Source organism: Antechinus flavipes, chromosome 1, assembly GCF_016432865.1.
Source record: "Antechinus flavipes isolate AdamAnt ecotype Samford, QLD, Australia chromosome 1, AdamAnt_v2, whole genome shotgun sequence".
In the NCBI taxonomy this organism is placed as follows: Eukaryota; Metazoa; Chordata; class Mammalia; order Dasyuromorphia; family Dasyuridae; genus Antechinus; species Antechinus flavipes.
Window position 1 is genome coordinate 455,276,866 of NC_067398.1, and position 23,642 is coordinate 455,300,507.

At 33.8% G+C, this 23,642-nt stretch overlaps 1 protein-coding gene across 1 annotated transcript; it reads left to right on the top strand.

Annotated features, from left to right (window-relative positions):
• Nucleotides 1-49: 49 nt before the first annotated feature.
• Nucleotides 50-22,198, top strand: COPS5 (COP9 signalosome subunit 5). The gene is made up of 8 exons (XM_051970087.1): nt 50-562; nt 3,558-3,792; nt 4,142-4,270; nt 8,895-8,960; nt 10,232-10,317; nt 14,742-14,853; nt 19,949-20,097; nt 21,829-22,198. The coding sequence occupies exons 1-8, from the start codon at nt 420-422 to the stop codon at nt 21,911-21,913; spliced, it is 1,005 nt and encodes a 334-aa protein (XP_051826047.1). The 5' UTR covers nt 50-419; the 3' UTR covers nt 21,914-22,198.
• Nucleotides 22,199-23,642: the final 1,444 nt, after the last annotated feature.

Genomic DNA, 23,642 nt, shown 5'->3' on the forward strand with positions numbered 1-23,642 from the left:
TGACGTAAGGCCCCTCCCCCTCCGGGCATCGGAAAAGATTGTACCATTCTCAAACCTGCTAAATAGGTTGTGATAGAATCCATCTATGGAACTCAAAATATAACATGTCGTAATTTTCTTCAAGTTCTATCCCAATTTTTTATTCTTGTGGCTTTAAATCCTCTTAGCCACTGGTGTCACGACCTCTTGCATCCGAAAACGGAACCCCCTATTTCCGAATAGTCCACGCCGCTCCGATCCCAGGTTCCCGGTGTCATGGCAGCTCCGAGAACCTGTTAACTGGGGGTTGCTTTACGGCAGGGGGCGAGGGTCAGAAGGTCTCGCCCCGCGGCCGGGGCGGCGGGGTAATCGGAGCGGGGCTGAGAGAGCGGGGCTGAGTGGGCGGGGGCGCGGGGAAGGCCTACGGCGTCTCCGCTACGATGGCGGCTTCGGGGAGCGGCATGGCCCAGAAGAGCTGGGAACTGGCCAACAACATGCAGGAAGCCCAGAGCATCGACGAGATCTACAAGTACGACAAGAAGCAGCAGCAGGAAATCCTGGCGGCCAAGCCCTGGACTAAGGAGTGAGGAGATCTTGTGGGGAAATAGGGGGTGCGGGGGGGGGGGGGAAGGAGGGTGAGAGGAGCGGGGGTTGAGCGGGTAGGAGGGAGGGGGAAGGACTAAAACTCAGAGCGAGCCAAGCCGCTCAATCCCTTCTTCACATCCTCCCCACTCCACACACCCATACCCACACATCAACCGGGGGCTACCTTCGGAGCGATCATAGGACCCCTAGCCTGGAGAGTTGGAGGGGAGCCGGAGGTCATCTATTGCAATCCCTTCTGTTTTACAAAGGGAAACTGAGGCTCAAAAAGGCTTGTCCAAGATGGCCTCGATCTGTCGGGGCTCCAGTGACTTTTCTGTATGGGGAGGCTGGCCATCTCTCCACTCAGATCATTACTCTTCTGAAGCAGATTGAGGTCTAGTGTAGGGCTTCTTAATCTTTTTTTGTGGATGAAGGTTCCTCTTTGGCAAGTCAGATCAGTCAGCAAACATTTACTAAGCACCTACTCTGTATCAAACTACTTAGTCCTTAAAGATTGAAAGAAAGGCAGTCTCTAGACTCAAGGAGCTCATAGTCTATTGGGGGAAACTACGGAGCAAAAATTGTGTATGAAAAAAGCAAAGGACCAGATAAACTGGAGAGAATCAACAGACAGAGAAAACGCTCAAAGTCGGGATTTTGAGGAACCACTGGCTATCCTTTGTGCAAAATAGCTAGATCAGAGTAAGATATAAGAAGATAGAAAGGAGTCAGGTTACGGTGGGCTCAGAATCCAAATAGAGAAATTTATATTTGATATAAATTATATAAACTAGATGAAGCCTATGGCCCCTTTTTCAGAATAATGTAGTTAAATGGGTAAAATAAAATATATTGTACCATAAAAGAATACAATTCTTTTGAAATTTAGTCATCAAAATATTTTGAAAAAAAAGGTCATGGACTCCAGAATAAGAACTCCAGATCAAGTGGGTAGTAGAGTTTGGGATTCAAACCTAGGTACTCAGTGAGTTTAGGGATTTCCTGAAAAATATGATGAAGTGTCTTCTTTTAAAACTCCTCATACAGTAGAGCACTTTCTGTAATGAATAGTTAAGAGCTTTATGAAATATATAATATGGAGGGCAAATTCCTCTCTCTAAAAATATATAGAAAAATCATTAAAGATTGTTTAGGTGAAGAATCACAGAATTCATTGTTGGAAGTCCTCAGTGACAAGTATTTCTCATAATTAAAAAAAGGATTCCCCTCTAGGGTATATCCAACTAGTCATCCCACCTAAACTTAAAGGCTTCAGATGAGGGGTTCTCACTACTTTCTAGACAGATCATTACACTTCTTCATAACTCTAATTTTTTTTAAAAAAATTGTTTAGTACTTTATTTTCCCCCAATTACATGTAAAAACAATTTTTACCATTTGTTTTTAAAACTGAATTCCTAATTCTTTCCAATCCTTCCTCTCTCCCTCCCCTCACTGAGAAGACAAGCAATTCCATACAGATTATACACATGTAGTCATATAAAACATTTTCGTATTAGTTATGTTGTGAAAGAAAACATGAACCTTCCAAAAAAAAAAAAATCAAGAAAAATAAAGTTTCTAATAAGTATACTTCAGTCTGTATTCAGATGCCATCAATTTTTTCTCTGGTTATAGATATAATTTTTCATAAGTTCTTCAGAGATGTCTTGGATCATTTATTGCTAAGAATAGCTAAGCTACTCCTAGTTGATCATCTTACAGTATTTGTTACTTTGTATACCTTCCATGCCACTTTGCTTCAAGTTCTGTAAGATTTTACAGGATTTTATTAGTGTCCTGCTCATCATCTCTTATAGCACAATAGTATACCATCATAGTTACATACCACAATTTATTCAGCTATTTCCCAATTGATGAACATTGTCAGGTCAAAGGATATACAGGATTTTATAGCCCTTTGGGCATAGTTCCAAATTACTCTACTGAATGGTTAAATCATCATAACTAATTCTATAGGAAGTTTTTCTTTGTATCAGAAATTTACCTCTTGTGTTACCTTTGTTCATCATTTTACACATGAAAAAAGAGGGAACTAGCACCTGCTAAGCATTTTTTACATTCTCAGAATAGGTGCTATTATTATCATTTTACAGTTGAGGTAACTGAGGCAAAGTGACTTACGCACACAGCTACCCAAGTTTTCCTGATTCCAGGCCTACTACACACCACGACATATCTGCCTCTGAGATAGACTTGCCTGGCTGTTCTCCAAGCCTGAACTCAAACCCAGATCTCCTGACCAAGGACCCTTTCTAATTTTTTCCCCTCCTTGCTGAAGCCTAATGTTCCACAATTAGAGATTCATTTTTGGCTTGAGGATTGCTCCCAGCTAAAATACAAATATTTTGGAAGACAGGCTTTTTCAGTTATTTATATTTTAGTATGAAGATGACAGTAGAGTATATGATTTAGAATTAAATTGGAGATTTAAAAAAAAAATTAGAGATTTTTACAAATAAGAAAATGAAAAACCTTGGAAGTAAAGTGACTTCTCCACAAAACATACAGGTAATATGTAGGAGTGGCAGAATTTGAATCAAAGTATTTTGATTCTTGATCAGATACACTATACTTGAAGAAAGGCTACAAGGGTCCAATGCCAACAGGCCCTGCTTTTATTCAATCTATACTATGTATATTGTACTTTATTCTATGTACTGAAAAGTATATAATGTAATGAAGGAAGATGCCATGGCAAACTTAGAAGGGAGAAGATTTATTGGTCTGCTCATAGGACATTTCTGCAAAAACAGGTTGATGATATGGGTGAATTGTGGAATTTTCTGTATGTGTAATTTTTTTTTATCCAGAACAATAATATCTGCTTTATTCCCTATATCCTACAAGGAATAACAATCCTTTAATATATACTTTTTCCAGCCATCCTTTTTACCATTTCCCTTCACTTTCCAATTTCTGTCATATCGTGTTTAACTTATATAAAAAGCATTTTTGTTTTTGTTTTGTAGTCACCATTACTTTAAATACTGCAAGATCTCAGCCTTAGCCCTACTGAAAATGGTAATGCACGCTAGATCAGGAGGCAACTTGGAAGTGATGGGTTTGATGCTTGGGAAAGTGGACGGTGAAACCATGATCATTATGGACAGTTTTGCTTTGCCTGTAGAGGGCACTGAAACTCGAGTCAATGCCCAAGCTGCTGCCTATGAATATATGGCAGCATATATAGAAAATGCAAAACAGGTAAATAATGTTTTAAGTAAAAAGATTTCACAGCAACGATATGTTATATAATTGAAATGTGTAAAAAAAAAATCTAGCAGTGAACTTTATAGTAAAACTTAATGTTTCAGGTTTAATTTCATTAATTACCTTACATGTATGTATTAAATAAGATTAAGCATAGTAGTGATTTATGATGAGTCTTTTTAATCTCACAAGTCATTGTACTTATATATCTTAATATTTGTTGTAAAATGTTGTTATGTACTCTGTTATTGCATAGTTGTTGGTAAATAACCAAAAGACAGCTGATCCTAAATTAGGTAAGAATCTCAGCATTTAATATGGCCATTTTTTCTTCCTTTGTTAGGTGGGTCGACTTGAAAATGCAATTGGCTGGTATCACAGTCACCCTGGCTATGGCTGTTGGCTTTCTGGGATTGATGTTAGTACCCAGATGCTCAATCAGCAGTTTCAAGAACCTTTTGTAGCAGTAGTTGTAAGTATTCCAGTTATTAAGTTCACAATAGAACTTGAGTCTTCCTTAAGTTTGTATGTTAGTAAATGAGAATATCTTTCCGTAGTTACATTTGGTTTGCCGTGTAATCAGTGATTAATACCTGGGAGAAGGCCTCACTATTGAGAATCAATTTGATATCAAAGAGAGAACACTGGATTAGGAGTCTGGAAAAATAGTTTGGAGGACAAATCCTTCCTTTCTCTGGAACTCAGCTTCAACTAAAATAAGAGGAACTAGATGATTTCAAAGCTACCTTTTAATTTTTAAATTCTGCTAACTCTGTGATCAAGAGCACCTCAGTCATCTATAAATAATAGTATCTTTTACATTGTTGATCACCATGTAAAAAGAGATAGTGAAAAGTATTAAGTTATTTCCAATGCCTGGAAACACATTTTGGCCTCTTGAAAATGAAAGAAAAGATTTCCTCCCTGTCCTCAGATTTTAGCCAAGAATCATTGTTGGAATATCTAGCAGCCCATGTGTGGCTGCCATGTACCAGAAATTAGATCATTCATGTAGAAAACTTGTTGCTCTCATATAACAAGGACCTCACAGGAACAGAACAGTGTGAATACAATGGATATGATTATCTATGAATACATAAACTGGAAATAGGACTTCTCTGTTTCTTTGGTTTTATGCAAAACCTGTATTGTAAATCACCAATCAGGATTAGATTCATTTTAAGTGTAAAAAATAGGTGATACAAGATAACATTTTGTTGTTTGCTTGTATTTTGTTTTCTTTCTCATTTTTTTCCTTTTTGATCCGATTTCAATATACTTGTATAAATATATATACATACATTAGATTTAACATTTTAACATGTTTAACATATATGGATTATTTGCCATTTAGAGGAAAGGGTGGAGAAGAAGAGAAAATTTAGAAAACAAGGTTTTGCAATAGTGTTGAAAAATTATCCATATATATGTTTTGAAAATTAAAAGCTTTAATAAAAAAAAATTTAGGTGATAGCTATAGTTGCTATCATTAAAAAAGATTAACAGCTGTTCCCAACAGCATTTTAAAATGCAATACTTAGACATCTCACATTCACTCACACAAATGTCTTCACCTTGAACTCTCCTTTGTAACAGGAAAAAACAGTTTAGCAGAACTGAGTGATTCCAACAATTAGATGATGTTCTCCAAGTGGCAACAAGGAAAGGAACCTGTTATCTGTATCATTTGTCCTTTGAGACCGAGATTAGTTGTTCTACTTTGGGTAACTTCATACTAATTTATTCTCTATTAGGCACCCCGCATTTCTCAGAATTCTTCAGCCATTTCTTGTAGCACAGTAATATTTCATGACGTTCTTATATTAATGTAATGTTTTAGTGCATGATCTTTGCATTAATGCAGAGGTCAACTTAAAGATAAACTTATGCCATATGACTACCCTTACAAACAGAAACCTCTTTTAACAAGAGAAAAGCCTAGGGTCTAATTTGATCTAGAATATACCAAAAAGTTCAGATATCCTTGTATCTGGCATTATACTGTAAATCATCTTCACACTGATGATCTCTGGAATGACCAGAAAGCTTGATATACTCCAGACTAACCTTTATTTCCTTTAGAATTTTTAAGTCAGAACAGTAGCAATTATGTATCTGTGATGTGGACATCTAAACTAAAGTCCCATCTCAATTTTTGGTATCACTATCATGGAATACAAAAATACCTAAATTAATGATGCTTTTTTGTTCATGTAGACAGTAACTAATTTTTAAGTGAGTGCTACTCAAAAAGAGAGCAGATCTGGTATAGTAAGTAGAGAGTTAGCCAAAGAAGCAGAAATTTCTGCCTTTGACATAATGGCTATGTAATGCTCCTTTTTGAATGATTGTGATCCTGGTAACAGAACATAAGACTTGTGTGAGTTTAACCCCAGTGTCTAGACTATAATCTCTTATTTGCAGATTACTCTACTTAAATTTGGAAAGATTCATCAGCCATAACAACTAATAGACTATTTACTAAAATACAAAGGTATTGTGATTTGAATCAGTGTAAGAACTGGGTATACCAATAAATCACAAAACTTTATAAACTGTTGAAGTAATCAGCCCAGATTAAGTATTATAGAACTTAAATATCATACACAACTATGTTTCTGTAAGAATACCAATTTGAAATGCCTAGAACCACTTATAATCTGCCTTAGATACTTCCAATAAATATAGGGCTTCCCAGAGAATCCAGGATACTAATAGCAAATTTACTTAATCTGGGTTAAGGACTTCATTTAACAAGGTGGCTAAAGAGATACCTCTTCAGATCCTTTGTTTATTTCAAAGTTCTGCTGAAGCAACACCTTCAAATTGAATCCTTTTTTTATTCCTAGCTATCTCTCCTCCCCCCAAAATTACCTTGTATTCTGCTCATGCTGTCAGATTTTTATTAGTTTACAAATTGCCATTTGTGATACAACTTAAGCTGCTTGAGGGTAAGATCTATTTCATTGTTGTCTTTGTATCTCTACTGCCTACCACAGTGTCTGACAGAGTAGAGGCACTTGGTAACTGATGGATAGGTGGAAGATGAATGAATGGATAGGTAAGTGAATGAATGGGTGGAGGCTTTAAGATATGAAAGGGAACTAAGGTGGGAGCTTACAGTTGGAGAAAACCAATGAAGTTGGTTTTAAAGAAGTAAGGCAGGATTAGGGTAGAAGACAAAAAAGAAAAGATACTGGAAGCTATTTAGGAGTATTATAGGGGAGGTGGAGTCAAGATGGCAGAAAATAGATAGGTCTTTGAGCTCTTCCTGGCTTCCCTCAGATCAAACAAGGTGTATTGTAGGGAAGAGAGGAGGCAAAATGGGAGCAAAAGGAAGAAGTGAATAGGAAGCATATGTTGTCCCTTCCATTCACACTCTCTTTTCTCAGTTTCCAAAGAGGAAGAATAGAATAAAGGAGGGAAAGAAGCACATTCTTTGTGAAGTCACTCCAATAAAATTTCTTGTTTTCCCCTAAAACCAATCCTAAGACAAGGGGAGCTATGGTAGGGATCCTACAGCTGTAGCAAGATAAGGTTTTCTCTCCTTTCATTCTTTTCTTCCAGAGAGTTTTCCTAATATTAGCAGATGGTAAGATATGACCTGGCAAGGTAGGCAGGAACACTAAACTAAGCCATAGTGAACATTTATCTCTTTTTCTTTATCTTCCTTCCATGCCATTGCCTCATCCTCTTGCATAGCCCAAACTGGAATGATACAAGAAAGTTAGCAAATGCCATGTCAGAAAAGCGTGGGAATTAGATCCCAGACATTAGTTAGAAACTTCACTGAGGATCATTAGTACCATTTCTGATATGTTCAGAGTGTTTAAGGATCATTAGGACCATTTCTGATATGTTCAGAGTGTTTGAAACACTATCTAATTAGTTTTCTATAAAAAAAAAAAAGTAGAAAATAATTTTTACTAATGCTGAGCAAAACAAGGAGAACCTGAAAAACATTGTACACAGCAAAAACAAGATTATGCGATGATCAACTATAACAAACTTGTTTCTCAGCAGTTCAGTGAGGCAACCCCAATAAATTCTGGATGGAAAACGACATCCAGGTACTGAGAGAGAAGAGAACTATGGAGGCAGTGTAAATCAACATATGCTATGTTGTTGTTTTTTTCTTTTGTTTTGTTTTTCTCTCATAGCTTTTCCCTTCAGTTCTAATTTTTTCTCTCCCAACATGATTTTTAAGAAAATGTGTAAAAAGAATGAATGTACATGCATAACCAAAAAAAAAAAAAAAAGTTTTCTACATGTAACTGGGGAAAATAAAAATTTTAAAAAATAATCTTTAAATAGGTAAATATAGTAAAAAAAAAAAAAAAGTTCAAAAAAATATAGCTTGAATGTTTTGTGGAAGCAAAACACTAGAAAGCAAGTATATTGGGAATACCTTTAAAATTTTGTGGTACATGTACATGGTGATCTATAAATAATAACAAATAGAAAAAAATTCAGAGAAATTTGGAAAGACTTACTGATGCAGGATGAAGAAAGCATAAACCAGAAAACAAAATACACAGTGACTACATTAATTTAAATAGAAAGAATCAAAAAAAGGAAAATTGAATGTCATGTGATTATAATAGCCACATTTGTCCAGGAAGAGATAAGTATACCTGTCATATTTCTTTGCAAAAATAGGGGACTGTGAATTTGGAACCTTTTGTACCTTGTTAGATTTGATTGTTATATTGATTAGTCCTGCTAAACTATTCTTTCCCTCCTCTTTTTTTATTCTTTATTAAAAGAAATGACTCAATGGTTAGAAGAGGGAGGATTCATTTCAGAAGTAAAGGTTATGTAAAATAAAATACCAGGAAAAACTTTTTACAGAATTTTAAAATGAAACTATAGCTTGTTCTTTTCATAAATAAATTGAACCCTTCTATAATCCTAAGTACTTATAAGCTAATAGTTTATAGAGGAATTTTTATTTAGGGTAATGAGCTCACAATGTTTTTTAGATCTTTTATTTTGGACTTCTCACAAAGTGTTTCTCACTCTTAGTATTAATTAAACAATATATTTTCTATCCTGTAGCAATTGCATTTTAATAAATACTTTGTATATCATTATAGATTGATCCAACAAGAACAATATCTGCAGGAAAAGTAAATCTTGGTGCCTTTAGGACCTATCCAAAGGTAATAAACATTTAGATTATATAAAATGAATTTGTGTTGAATTGAAGATTATTTTCTTTAAATTCTGTTCATTTCTCTTTCAAATTAAAAAAGGACCTCATATGAAAAATGCATTTTTCTCATTCTTCAATCTTTAAACCAAAGATGTAACAATATTTGCATAATATCAATCAAATCCCTACAAAATTTGTACGTAACAAAACAAAAATTTTTTAGTTTTTTGACCATATATTTTTATGGTTGAAAGTATAGGAAAAGATCATTTGATTTATTAAATACCTTCCTTGCTCTTTATTCTATATTATGCACTACAGAAACTGATATTCTTTGCTTGTAGAAGCATTATAAAAGCATAACAGATGCATATTTGACAAGGTAATATTCCAGAACAAATTTATTATAAAATACAGTAAAATAAATTCTGCATAGGAAAAAAATGTTCAAATGATTGATCGGAATAGACTTTCTATATTTTAAAATATGATTTGAGGAAATATATCCTTTTTAAAGGATATATTAAAGCTATAATTAGGGAATTTTAAAACTTTCTTATAAGTTTAGTCACATTGATTAATTTCCCTAATCATTTTCTGGATGATTTAGTCATTTCCCACACAATGGGTTGAGATTACTGTGGACATATCAAAAAGGCTACAGGTTTCCTTCAGGTCCTGAACCAGCCTCCTGGTTTATCTTTTATTGTGATGCTAACAAAGATTTAAGCGAATTGCCCATGATGGTACTAGTATAAAAAGCTAAAGGAAAACTGCACCCTAGACACTTGACTATTATTTTTTGTTATTCCATGCCTTTTTTAAGAAGCTTTTAGTCTTGCACTGTGAAAGGCAATGATATTGTTTACAATATTATTTACTTTACTTTTCATATATTGTAACAATGCAAAATTTAATTCTTATGCCCAGAATGTATGAGTTTGGGATGGCTCCATATACCCATAATAAAATCCCTTACACATTTCAGATTTCATACTTCTGAATTAGACTTTGTTTCTAAAACATTCTTTCACCTTTCATTTACCAGTTTCCTTTGATTTATTCAGATTCTCCTAAGATTCCATTTCCTTCAAAAAGCTTTTCCTGATTATAATTGAGAAAAATTAAAACTCTTTTTCCCTAATAATTGCCATTTCCTAGATCTATTATCAAATTAAAACTAAAGATAAAACTGGCCATGTTCTAATAAACCTGAAATCTATGTTACCTTGGAATTATTTTCACAAGTTACTGATTTATTTTACATTCTTTGTATAGGGCTATAAACCACCAGATGAGGGTCCTTCTGAGTATCAGACTATTCCACTTAATAAAATAGAAGATTTTGGAGTACACTGCAAACAGTAAGTAATTCAGAAAAGAACAGAAAAAATAAACCTTTTTAAAAATGGTTACTTTAAAAAACTTTTTACAGACAAAAACAAAAAGAACCCAGTAAATTTTGAATTCTATTTTCATTCTTCTGCATTCTCTTTCAGTCTTTAATGGATTTAATATACCTAATGGTATGTTTAATGGAATTAACATATCAAGTGCATACTTGATATTTTATGCTCTCCTTTTCCCATTTAACCTTATTTCTTATGTTTTCTCATGTATTATTCATGTAGTTACATAGCTGTCAAAAATGAAGATAATGTGAACTGGGTAGATAGTTTCTTATGTTAACAAATTATAGTTGGTTTAACCCATGTTCTCTTGTTAGGTGTATGGGTACTTTACCTCTTTTTTAGCCTTTTGTAGTGTTACTATTAAATTTATTTCACTTGTATTTATTAAGTGCCTATTGCATATGAGACATTGTGCTAAATTTTGTAAGGAACACCAAAATAAATAGATCTCATGCTTGGTCCCTGACCTGAAGTAACTTAAATTCTAGGATGGAAATGAAATAAATATACAAAATTCACGTTAGTGCCACAAGAGTTTTAAACAGAGTGCAGCATGGAATGAACGCAGAGAGATATATCATCTTTCAACTAGAAAAAAATTGTTTTTGTTTTATGACACCTTTCTAGGTCTTTTCTTCTTTGGAAAGATTTTAATCTTTTCAAATTTAAGTAGACTAATCTGCAAATTCAAGTTTCTCTTAAATTACTAAAATATATACAATACAACAAATCATTTTTATGTAGAATATGGTGCTAATAATAATAGTAACTGGCATTTGTATAGCACTTTAAAAATTTGTAAAGTACTTTACACATATTATCATATTTGATTCTTATTACAATTCTGGGAGGTAGATACTATTATTATCCCATTTTATAGATAAAGAAAACTGAGCCTTAGAGTGATTGTTCAGGGTAACAGCTAATAAATGTCTTAAGGCAGATTTGAACTCATATCTTCCTGACTCCAAGTCCAGCAATCTAACTGTTGTGCCACTTTGCTACTCATAGGCCCTGGGGAAGACAAAAAGCTTTAATAAGATATAGTTGTTGCTTGCAAGGAGTTTAGAGTGTACTGAACATAACACATTAGAAAGTTGAAAAATAAAATGCCATACATTATCTGAGGAGAGAAGCTCATTTCCAGGTTGGCAGAGGCCAGGGAGAGGATCATTAGGGAATCAGAGGAGGTATTTTAGAAGATTAAATTGGACTTTAAAGGATGATTGGGAATTAGCTGGATAATTAGCTGGGAAGAAGGGTATTATTCCAAGCATAGTAAATAGCCTAAAGAAAGGCAGAGGAGTATGAGAGCCTTTTAACCTGGTTCTAGGATATAATTTATGAAAGAAAGAAATAGGAGGGAGGTAGGAATGAAGCATCAAATTATGGAACTCCTTGAATTCCAAGCAAAAATGTTTGAAATTAATGAGTTTTCTCACCAGGACTGACTTTAGATCTATGCATAAGACAGACCTGGCAATGTGAAAGTTAGATTTGAGAATAGAGTCTGGAAGACCTCTAGAAATAGACCTCTATTTTGTAATAGGCAGACAAGTGTGATAAGAATTTGCATTAGACAATTGGCAAAAGGAATGGCAGAGAAGGGACAGATTGAAGAAATGTTAAAGGGTTGTAATTAATAGAAATGTATTGCTAATAGACTCTTTCTTGCTTCTTTCCCCCTTATATTAAAAAAAAAAAAAAAAAAGCCCAAAGCAGTCAATGTGGAAGATCTGGTGAATTGTGCTGCCACATTTAAAAGTAGTAAAATCAAAAGGAATAAACTGGTCAGGGGCAGAGAAGAATTCAACAAAAACATAATAAGCACTTAATCTTTTTTTTTTTTAATTTTTATTTAATGATTACTTTATATTGACAACATTATCCCTTGCACTCGTTTCTTTTCCGATTTTTTTCCCCTCCCTCCCTCCACCCCCTCCCCTAGATGGCAAGCAGTTCTTTATATGTTGGATATGTTTAAGCACTTAATCTTTTGGGGAAACAGTCAACTCATTTGAGAACATGTTGATGGAGATGAGAAATTTAAAGATGTCCTATAAGCTATAAAACATGTGGGTCTCCTAATTCAGAAAAGAGAATATAAGAGATTTGGGGAGTCATCTGCATAGAAATGGTAGATGAAGCTATGTGAGTGAATGAAATTGCCAAAGAGTATTAAAATAGAATAGCCAAGGAGAACAAAAATTGTCTTTAATTACTTAATGAGGAATACTTCTGTAATTGTTGAGAGGTTAAAGAGTGTGTAGGAAACTTTTGAGTGTCTCAGTGAATCTAAAGGAAAAATAGGATTCTATAAGGTATTGGCAATTAAATAAAAGCTGAAGTTGCTGAAAGGTTAATGAAATGAAAAACATTTTTAAAATTAAATTTGGCAATTAGAAGGTCTTTAATAACATTTAAAGAACAGTTTTAGTAGAATGATAGGGGCAGAAACCTCTCACAAGGGGCTAAAGAAATAGGAAATGGAGGCTGACTTGATGGTAATCCTGATTTCCTGAATAATACCCAGGGAGAAACCTTATCTAGCCACTATGGAAGAAGGGGTAGCTTCTTGACAGAGATTTGGGGTCATTCCCCTGATAAAACTACCAGGGAAGGGAAAATATCGGTGAGCAGAGAATATTTGAGGGAGTAACAATATACGGAAAGCCATGATAAATCCTAGGACAGACTGCATTCAAGAGACTTATTTATGCTAAGCCCTTTTACTACAGATGATTCTGGCAATGAAGAACTAGTGGCTGTGCCTAAGATCCCATAACATGTGCTATTGCCCTGGTACTTCTGATGCTGTTCTGGCTCCTTAATTTTTGCCTTAGAGGGTAACCATATGTGCAATAATTATGATGTTCCTGATGCTTTCCTCCACGTTGTCACTAGCTGTCATCAGAAGACCCACTGTGAATTTTAGGGATTTGTCATTGCTGAATGTCATGCACCACATCATTGAGATCTAGGACTGGATCCTTCTAGAACAGGGGTAAAGGGAGCCTTGTTTTCTGCCAACAACCATTTGGATATTTATAGCATCATTTACAGGCCATAAAAAATTATCAGCTTACAGAACTCAAGCAGTGGGAGGTTGTTGTACTTAGCTTTCAGTTCCTTGTGGCCTGAGGACTAGATGTTCCTCATCCCTATTCTAAAGAAGGGTGAAGAAAAAGCCTGGAATTTCTTATCTTTGTTATCTTTTATTATCTCATTCAGGAAACCATAAAGATTTCTTTATGTGTCTTTTGATCTTGCCATTTGTTTAGTGTAGTGTTATTTTCCTTTTTTTTTCCTTGTACATCTTGTCAGGCTCCTTGGGTTTGAGTTTAGGATTGTCCAATGAAAGCCCAAAAGCTATTTCAATAATAACATGTCTTCTAAAACAGAGTTGTGAACACAATTTGAAAATTCCCAGGTGTAGTTGAACCTGCTGAAAAATGTCTAATAAATTTTTTTATAATGCAAATAATACAATGTTTATTTGTGGTTTTCTAATATGCAACACAGAGGGATCCTTTCTATTTGCCTTTGATACTTCTCTAGATATTTAAGACTTTGTCACCAAAGGGTGAGATGTAATGAAATAATTATCTACCCAAGTCCCCTCCCCCCTTACTTTATCAAGTAGGTAAGAATTTTTCCCCTGTAAAGCAACAGAATTAAACACAGATTTAAATTTAAATAATTACAAACAGATCTTGGTTGACCCAAAGGTCAACCTGTGCAGCTTCTTGGTGGCCACTGGCCAAATTGATGTAACTTTCTGACCATTTTAGGGTATAAAAAGCCCATCCACATGACATTGGGGACCCTGACTGGATAGATGTGCCAAGGTCATTTAAGTCATTATAGCATACTCTGTAACCAACTATGTTTCTATACAGAAACTAGGGTGGCAGCCTCTAGCTGAGCTAAGTGTTGCAGTGTTCTAAATGAATATCCATTTTTTGCTATAGCTATATTAATTATTAAATGATTGGTGAGTATATCTCATTTTGTTCCAATATCAAATTTAACACTAATAGGGATCCAGCCTGAGTCATTACCATCTATTAGACATTCTGCTAGAATGTTTTCAAAATGGTTGTGTTTTAGGATCAGTGATCCAGATACCATTTCCAGGTTATAATTTAGAATTACTCTAGATTATAATTGTTAACTGAACCTGAAGAAGAGGGCTCATTTGAAATCTATTTTCCAGAAAGGATAAATCATTTTTGTGAGCCTATTTTGTTTGAGATGTAAGATAAAAATATGAAACCACAAATGATAAGTACAATTCACGGTATATTTATTTAAAAGTAACTTCTTTAAAATCTAGTTCTTTTGTCATTTAAATTAACTTATTTTTTATATAATAGGTACTATGCTTTAGAAGTCTCTTACTTTAAATCGTCTTTGGATCGCAAATTGCTTGAACTTCTGTGGAACAAATACTGGGTAAATACTCTGAGTTCTTCCAGCTTACTTACGGTGAGTATCAAAGTTTTAAAGATGCTTTGACTTTTATCTAACGTACATCTAATCACTTTTCTTGTGAGAGTATAAAAATCTATGAGAAATATTAATATTTCCAAGTAAGATTTATTTTTTATAAATATATATTTTTCAGATTCCCCCATATCCATAATGTCTTTTGAATAACAACACAGATATCTGTGTACATGTTCTTTAAATACAGCTTCATGATCTCTGTGAAACATCAACTCCTTCCTTACTCTTTGCCATTAATCATCGTTCACACTGGAGAGAAATCTTACAAAGGAAATTAATGTAGAAAAACTTTCAAATGTTGACTAGACTTCAGGGATTTGACTATTATAGAGTAATTGTAGAAATGTAAGGAAAGCTTTTATCACACTTGTTACTTAATATATACTTGAGTTACTGTTTCAGTTTGTTATTTAGGAATTTTCAAGAATATAGGGAGTTATTCCCCACTTCTTTTCCTCTCTTACAATTTGCAGTAGCTTCCATAAGATTGCAATAGTTTTGCACAAGTTCTTGTGGGAAGTTGTTTAGTCAATTTCAGTTGTGCCTTACTCTTCATGACCATATTTGGGGTTTTCTTGGCAAAGATACAAGAGTGGTTTGCCATTTCCTTCTCCAGATCACTTTACAGGTGAGGAAACTAAGGTAACAAGAATCAAGAGACTTGCCCAAAGTCATACAGCTTATAAGAGTCTGAAGCCAGATTAGAATTCAGGAAGAGGAGTCTGCCTGTCTCCAGGCCAGACACTTTTCATGGTGTCACTTACTGGCCCTGGTGAAAAGCACACAATGTGATATTAGAAATACTGGCTCAGTAAAACTCCCAAGTTTTTTTGTTTTTTTTTAAGACTATTGAAATTCTTTATTTGGGAAGTTGGAGGGGTTGTAATATCATACTAAAAATCTAAAGCTTTTGTGTTTAAATTATTAATTTTAAGTAACACTGAATAATGGAGTGAAATAAATAAGAAAATTGGTGAACACAAATCCCTCCAGAAAACCCATAGAATGTAAAACACCATTCCTACACCTTTTATTTGATATGTATCAAGTAATTCTTTGAGGCCCGTCTATGTTTTTAAAAATCGTTTTACCCCTGAATCAAATAAGCTAGCTAGCTAGCACTGTAATAAGCTAGAAAAATGAAGGCAAAGTTTGTTCATCAAGATCTGAAAATACCTATTAGAATAGAAGGGATAAAAATGGATTCCCTAGTCTGGGGGGTTCAGATGGTGAGATCAGGGGGAGGAAATTATATAGGCAGTGTGATGTAATGACAAGTACTGGATTTGGAACCTAGAGGATCTGGGTTTGAATGTAACATTCTATGTTTGTAACATGATTGCCTCACTTAAATAAGAGATATACAACCACATGAAGATTGGGGGGAAAAAATAAGCTTTTAAACACTTGGGGCAAAAAGTAGCAGAAAAAAGAGTGGTCTTGGAGTCAATTACTTAATTAAGATTTCCATCCAGACTTTAACCCTTGAAATCTTTGTGATTAAACAAATATTTGAGCTTCATTTACCTCATTTATAAAATGACGATACAACTGCTTAACCCATTTTTCTTACAAGTGCTTAAAGTACTTGACCAGGATGAAGCTTTGTTGTTTTGGTGAGGCAAACTCTCCACTAATCCAGATATATAGCTATTCTCCCATTTATAATCTTAGCTTCCTAAAGTACTAAGAGGGTAAATGACCAGCTTAGTGACACATAGTCAGTATGTAGTTTTCCTGACTTGGTGGCTATTTCTGGAGGGATATTATCTCTTTCAGATATTTTGAAGTTCTGGATTAGAGAGATTAGGCTTGCCTTGCCTAACTCTGGAAGGCAGAACTAGAATTTGCAGAGAAACCAGTTTCTTCTTGATGCAAGAAACAAGTTGTCCAAAAGTTGAATGGTCTGCCTTGCAATTTAGTGAGTTCCCCATCACCAGAATTGTTAAACAGAAGCTAAAGGAGCACTTGTAAGTCTGTACAGGGATTTCTGCTTGGAGTATAAGTTAAAATTAGATAATGTTCTGAGGTACCTTCCAAATATGAGATTTCATATTTCCCGTTAATAGTTGGGCAAGAGACTATCTTAACTTGCACACTGCAGACTCCTAATAAATATTTAGGTCATATACCATTTCAAGTGAAATACATTTATTAATACTACCTACACAGTAGCCTGCATTTTGTTAAAAATGATTCATAGGGAAAAAAGGGTAATAGTGAGTGATCCTCAGGACTGTGTCATACTACCTGTTTAGGCTCTTAGACAAATAACTACTAGTATTCCTTTATACTCTTTTTTTTTTTAATTTAAAATAACTTTTTATTGATAGAACCCATGCCAGGGTAATTTTTTACAGCATTATCCTTTGCATTCACTTCTATTCCAATTTTTTCCTTCCCTCCTTCCACTCCCTCCCCCAGATGGCAAGCAGTCCTTTACATGTTGAATAGGTTACAGTATATCCTAGATTCCTTTATATTCTTTAAAGTGCTGGTTTAATCTATAAACTCATTTGTATTTTTTTTTTTTGTCAAGGAAAAATAATGTAAATGTACCTCATTGGTGAGTCAAATATTAAGCTCCACACTGAGCACTGCTATATAAAGCATAAAGGAACATGTGCTATGTGGTCAGGCAAGTCACTGACATGAACTTGAAATGTCATTGGACAGTGATTTTTCTATTGTAACTCGTATCCTATAGTCATTTCTTTGTCTTTTGTTTTTACATCACTTTCATTTCTAAACATGTTTTTTTCTTCTCTCAAAAGATTCAAGAGTAGAAAAAAAATGTTTTACAAAAATATCTAGCTCAAGGTCACCTGATTCTGACCAGATTTGCAGAATTGTCTCTAGGCTCCCACCCTGCAGAGAAGGAAATGAGATGCATGTTCTCTAAATAGTGTTGTGGTTGTATCTATTATTTTCCCGATTCCTAGTTTCCTACTTAGTTCTTCCCAGTCTTCTCTAGATTATATTCACGTTTATCTACAGGTTATATATTGTAGATTTATTTATATTCACATTTCCTATATAGCAGTAATATTCTATTATGTTTATAATCATTATTTGGTTAACTATACTCCAATTGATGATAACCTACCCTTCCCATTCTACATTCATTCTTTTTTTGGTTTATTTTTTTTTATCATAGCTTTTTATTGACACAACATATCCATGGGTAATTTTTCAACATTGACCTTTGCAAAAATTTCTGTTCCAACTTTTCCCTTCCTTCCCTCCACCACCTCCCCTAGATGGCAGGTAGTTTCATACATGTTAAATACAATATATGTATTCATATTTATACAGTTATCTTGCTGCACAAGAAAAATAGGATTTAGAAAGAAGTTAAAAATATCCTAGGAAGAAAAACAAAAATGCAAACAATAACAAAGAGTGTAAATGCTATGTTGTGGTCCACACTCATTTCCCAATGTTCTTTCACTGGGTGTAGCTGGTTCTGTTCATTATTAATCAATTGGAACTGAATTAGATCTTCTCATTATTGAAGATAGCCACTTCCATCAGAATTGATCCTCATATAATATTGTTGTTGAAGTGTATGATAATTTCCTGGTTCTGCTCATTTCACTTAGCATCAGTTCATGTAAGTCTCTCCAGGTCTCTCTGAAATCATCCTGCTGATCATTTCTTATAGAACATTAACATTCCGTAATATTCATACCATAACTTATTCAGCCATTCTCTAACTGATGGGCATTCCTTCAGTTTCCAGTTTCTTGCCACTACACAAAGGGCTGCCACAAAAATTTTTGCACATACAGGTCCCTTTCCCTCCTTTAAGATTTCTTTGGGATATAAACCTAAGTAGTAACACTGCTGGATCAAATGTACAGTTTGATAACTTTTTGAACATAGTTCCAAATTGCTCTCCAGAATGGTTGGATCCGTTCACAACTCCATCAAGAATGTATCATTGTCCCAGTTTTCCCTCATCCCCTCCAACATTTGTCATTATCGTTTCCTATCATCTTAGCCAATCTGAGAAGTGTACTACATTCATTCTTAATGGTGCATATGAAATGTAAATGATGTATTCCATTGCAGAAGTAAAGCTTTCTGGTCTAATCTGAGATGCTTATGGTTCAATAGCTTTGTGTTTCTTTTATGAAAGGCTCATTAAAACTGAAATGTTCTATGAAACTTCTGGAAAAAATTCTCTCTTCTAAACCATCTGTTCTAAACCATCTGATCTGAATAAATCTAGAGAAATCAAATAGACTTATTCTAAAGAGCACTGATTTGCATGCACAAGGAAGTTAACAGTAGTATTTGTGCTAATTGTGAAACAGTAAAAGAATTGAATCATATTGAAGCATATTTTTCTATTCTTCTGGTGTTTATTGGTTTAGAAGCTGAGTCAGTATTTTAATGTACCAACTTGTCTTTTGGGTTTGTATATTTCAAATTAGTATCTACCTTTTCGTGGCCATTTAGTCAGGAAATACAGTGCCCCTTAAGTTTTTTTAAAAACTTCCTAAAGTCAACATGTCTTAAACTAGGAGTCTTAGAAAACCAATATCCTAAAAATGCATATGAGTTTTTAAAAAATTATATTGCAGTGAATACCAATACTAGGAAATTAGATTTACACAGGCAGAACTACACAAGCAGGATCATAGAATTTAATCATGAAGCTTTGAGTAATGATTAGAATGATTTTATGATTTCTCAGTGTTGTCTGGTTTTCTCCATCCAGTTTGTTCTAATTTCTAATCATATTTAGATTAAATGAAATTTCAAAATAAATTTTGTTAACAAAATGGGATCTTATTTTAGTAAGAATAGTTTGAAGAAAGAAAAAGGGGACAAAACTCATGATGTAAGATTGTTGATTTTCTTATTTACATAATTTTTAAAAGTTTGAAGTTGCTCAACTAGTCTAGATGTCATGTCAAAATTCTTAATGACACATTATTTACTAAATTTTCTACTAAAAATAATTGAAAGGAAAATGTGAATTTTCTAAGTGATAGAGAAATGAGTCTTTTGGATCAGAAACATGTTAAATACCTTTCTTCATCCTCCCCCTCTCATCTCCTCCCAGAATGCAGACTATACCACTGGACAAGTCTTTGATTTATCTGAAAAACTGGAACAGTCAGAAGCCCAGCTTGGACGAGGGAGTTTCATGTTGGGTTTAGAAACACACGACCGAAAGTCAGAAGACAAACTTGCTAAAGCAACAAGAGACAGGTAAGGAATTATGACTTCTTGCAGTTAGAACCTTTTTGTTTCCCACAAAGTAAAATTTCCCTTTTAATTCAGTAAACATTTATTAAGCACCTACTATGTGGCAGGCACTGTGCTAAGGGTTAGGAATACAAATAAGAAAAAAACTGCTGCTACTCTCAAGGAGTTTTCAATCTTTGGGGAAAGACTACCAAAAAAAAGCTGGAAAGTAGGGGGAACAGGTAGGAGAAGTTACTGGACAAGGGTTCACCTATACCTGGGCATCTTGATCCATGGAGTTCAGACCAAGCTGAACTTTAGGTGGAAAGTAACTCTGGCCCAAATTCTTTTGCCAATATTCTTACTGTTTAACAGTAGTAAACTTAATAATCATCCATTACAAAAAGAAAATTTAAAAAATGAGTTAAATCTTACATCAGTCCTTTAGCATTTAAGTGATCTAACAGTGAATTAATAAACAGCAAGTAAATTTTTTTTTTAATGAATTTTTGTTCTCTGAGCCCTTCCAAATCTGATGTTTTTAAGTATGGCTTTTTTGTCTTTCTGTTGTACAGATTGCATGCTATACATATATCTAGACATATGTGTATGCACACATATAGAGACATGTGTCCATGTTTGTAAAGAGTTAAATACAAGGTGGTTTGAAAAGGAAGGACACTAATATTTAAAGGTATCAGGAAAAGAAGACCAAGGATTTTTTGAGGTTCAGGTGAGAAGAGAGAGTGCATTCCGGGCATGGGGGACAGCTCATGAAAAAAGCATGGATTTATATGAGGGCGGTGTCCAGATTTATGAGGAATAAATGAAAAAGGGCTGCAGAAAGAAAAGTGGGACATAATGTATAAGGGTCCTGGAAAGATAGATTGAGGCAAAATTGTGAAAATTAAACAGAAACCTTGTATCTTATTCTAAAGGCTTTAAGAAGCCATTGGAGTTGAATAGCGGAATGACATGGTCAGATTTTCATATAAGGAAAATCATTTTGTCTGGATTTCACTTGGAAAAGGTAGTGGAGATAGATTTGAAGCAGGAACAATGGTTGGGAGAGCACTGCAACAATCCAAGCAAGAAATGATGAAGTCTTATACAAAGCTGGTAGTTGTATGAATAAAGTATTCAGATGTGAAAGATCTTGTAAAAGTAGAAATGAGAAGAATTAGCCAGTTGAACATATATATAGGATGAAATTAGCATTAAGAATAACACCGAATTCTTTGGATGTTCAATATTGTGCAAATTTTACTGCAACAGAATTGTTCATATTAAGCGGGGGAACAAATTTATCATTTATTACCTGGAGACTCAGTTTCTCAAACTTAGTTGGAGGCATGAAGGAATATATAACTGACATATATTAACCAATTCAGTAATGCTCTTTTAAGGGAGAAAATGTTATATCAATTAATAGAAAAACATTGGAGATAATGTACAGAATTTTATAAAAATAAATTTTAAAAAAATTTTATTAATAATAGGAGATGCCTATCTGAAGAATGCTTATATATTTTCCTTTTATTTATTTAGCAAATTTTTTATCCTAACCATTAGTGAACCAGACTTCGTGTTTTCTAAAATATTTTATTACATTATTTATTATGAATATTTAGATAAATTGGTTGGATTATAGATATTAAAAGGCAATCTTAAAAATACAAATAAAAACATTGTACTTTTAAAAAGCTTTCATTTGTGCATTCTTGTATTTTTTACATTTCTGTATTTTTTCCTCAGCTGTAAGACCACCATAGAAGCTATCCATGGATTGATGTCTCAGGTTATTAAGGATAAACTTTTCAACCAAATTAATATTTCCTAAAGAATATCATCAAGTAGTTACTTTTTTCTGCCTTCTTAGAGGTATTTCTTTTGTTTGACAGCTAGTATGAGAAAAATACTCAAGTTAATACTTTAAAATTGGTCAACAGAAATCTCATTTGCAGAACAAAGTGCTTTGAAATTCTGTTAGTAGTTGTATTAAAAATATTCCAGAAGATTGCTTTGGAAAACTTCTTAAGAAGAAACTAAAGGATTGTCACTTAGAGATTGGCTTTTAGTTATTTATACTGATCATTGAGCTATAATAAAAATTTCTTTAAAATGATTTTTTTCTGTGTACTCTTTACATTACTCTGATGTTCTTTGTAAAAGAAGCCTGTACAAGTTTAAGGAAATCCTTTGATTTTGAAAGATTTTGCCATTTCTTTCTAAATTTATCACAAGCATTTGGTAAGATTTTGTGACACTATTCCTTTTTTTTTTTTTTTTTTGGAGAACATTGCTTTATGAATCATGTTGGAAGAGAAAAATCAGAGCAAAAGGGAAAAACCATGAGAGAGAAAAAAGCAAAGAAGTGAACAGCATGATTTACATTCAATCTCCTTAGTTCTTTTTCTGGAGGCAGATGGCAGTGACATACTATTTCAAAAACCACATTCTGCTAAACTCCTATTGTACACTATTAGATGAAACCAGGAATCTCCTTAAAAATGCAGTTTAAAGCGATCCATTTCTTTCAAGATATTTTTCCTAAGTTCTTTTCATGAAATGTTTTCTTTTAAAAGTCAAACTATTTAGAGATGACTTAAAATATAACTTTTAAAAATTAATATTTATAAATTATTAAAATGTATGGGAAAGATAAAACAATGCTGGTCATATCTTAGTATTTTCTTTTTAATTTCATCAGTCTTAATTTATATTTAAAAACTGGTTAGGCACAGTCTTTAATACTGTTGGAATTAGTACCTGGTAGTAAGAGCATCATAGAATTTTAAAACAAGCCAACTTGTATAAATTATTACATTTATTAAAACTTGATACAGTAATTTTTTTCTGCTCCATGCAAAAAGATTGGTAAAGCAAAAAAGAATGATACATTTAATATGAAGGATATGTGTTTAAATCCAGCCTCCTCCCTAGTTACCTGCATGACTTACTAAGAAGTCAGTGAGGGCTCTGAATCTTTTGTTTTCTGAAACATCCACAAAATAATTCCCTTCTAAGATTCCCATCCAGCTCTTAAATATGTCATCCTTTTTGTCAGGTTTTGGGGTTGTTGGATTTTTTTTTCAACTGTTGGTCAAAACTTTTCCTGATTGGAATACAGCTAACATATTGCATGTGGAGCTGTTCTGATATCACTTAAAATATCAGGAATAAAAACCAAAATATACAGCACAAAAACCCTTTAAATTGAGTGTATCATTTTTCTGTGTTCACAAGATAAATTCTGACACCAAACCCTATGTATGTAGGTCATTTGTAGCGTAAAGGTCAAAGATTATCTTTACAAATTAGATACATCTAGCTAGTATTTTTAATTTTAAGCACTCAGTGAATTGAACAAATTCCTCAATTGTGTAGCAGTCCCGTAAAAATAAACACAACAGAATAAGAACATAACTACTTTCCAGTGAGATTGGGTATTGGAAGCTTTTATACCATATAGGTTTATTTTCTAAAAACTCATGTGAATGATGAGGTACAGATGTACCAGTCCTGCTTGCATGTAAGAATTCATTTATTTTGCTAATGATGTCTGTACT

Excerpts from the sequence above, each read along its gene's own strand:
- COPS5 (XM_051970087.1), top strand. The coding sequence starts at position 420 with ATGGCGGCTTCGGGGAGCGGCATGGCCCAGAAGAGCTGGGAACTGGCC. Across the intron at positions 14,854-19,948 it reads GTTCTTCCAGCTTACTTACG|AATGCAGACTATACCACTGG; the intron begins GTGAGTATCAAA and ends ATCTCCTCCCAG. Across the intron at positions 20,098-21,828 it reads GCTAAAGCAACAAGAGACAG|CTGTAAGACCACCATAGAAG; the intron begins GTAAGGAATTAT and ends TTTTTTCCTCAG.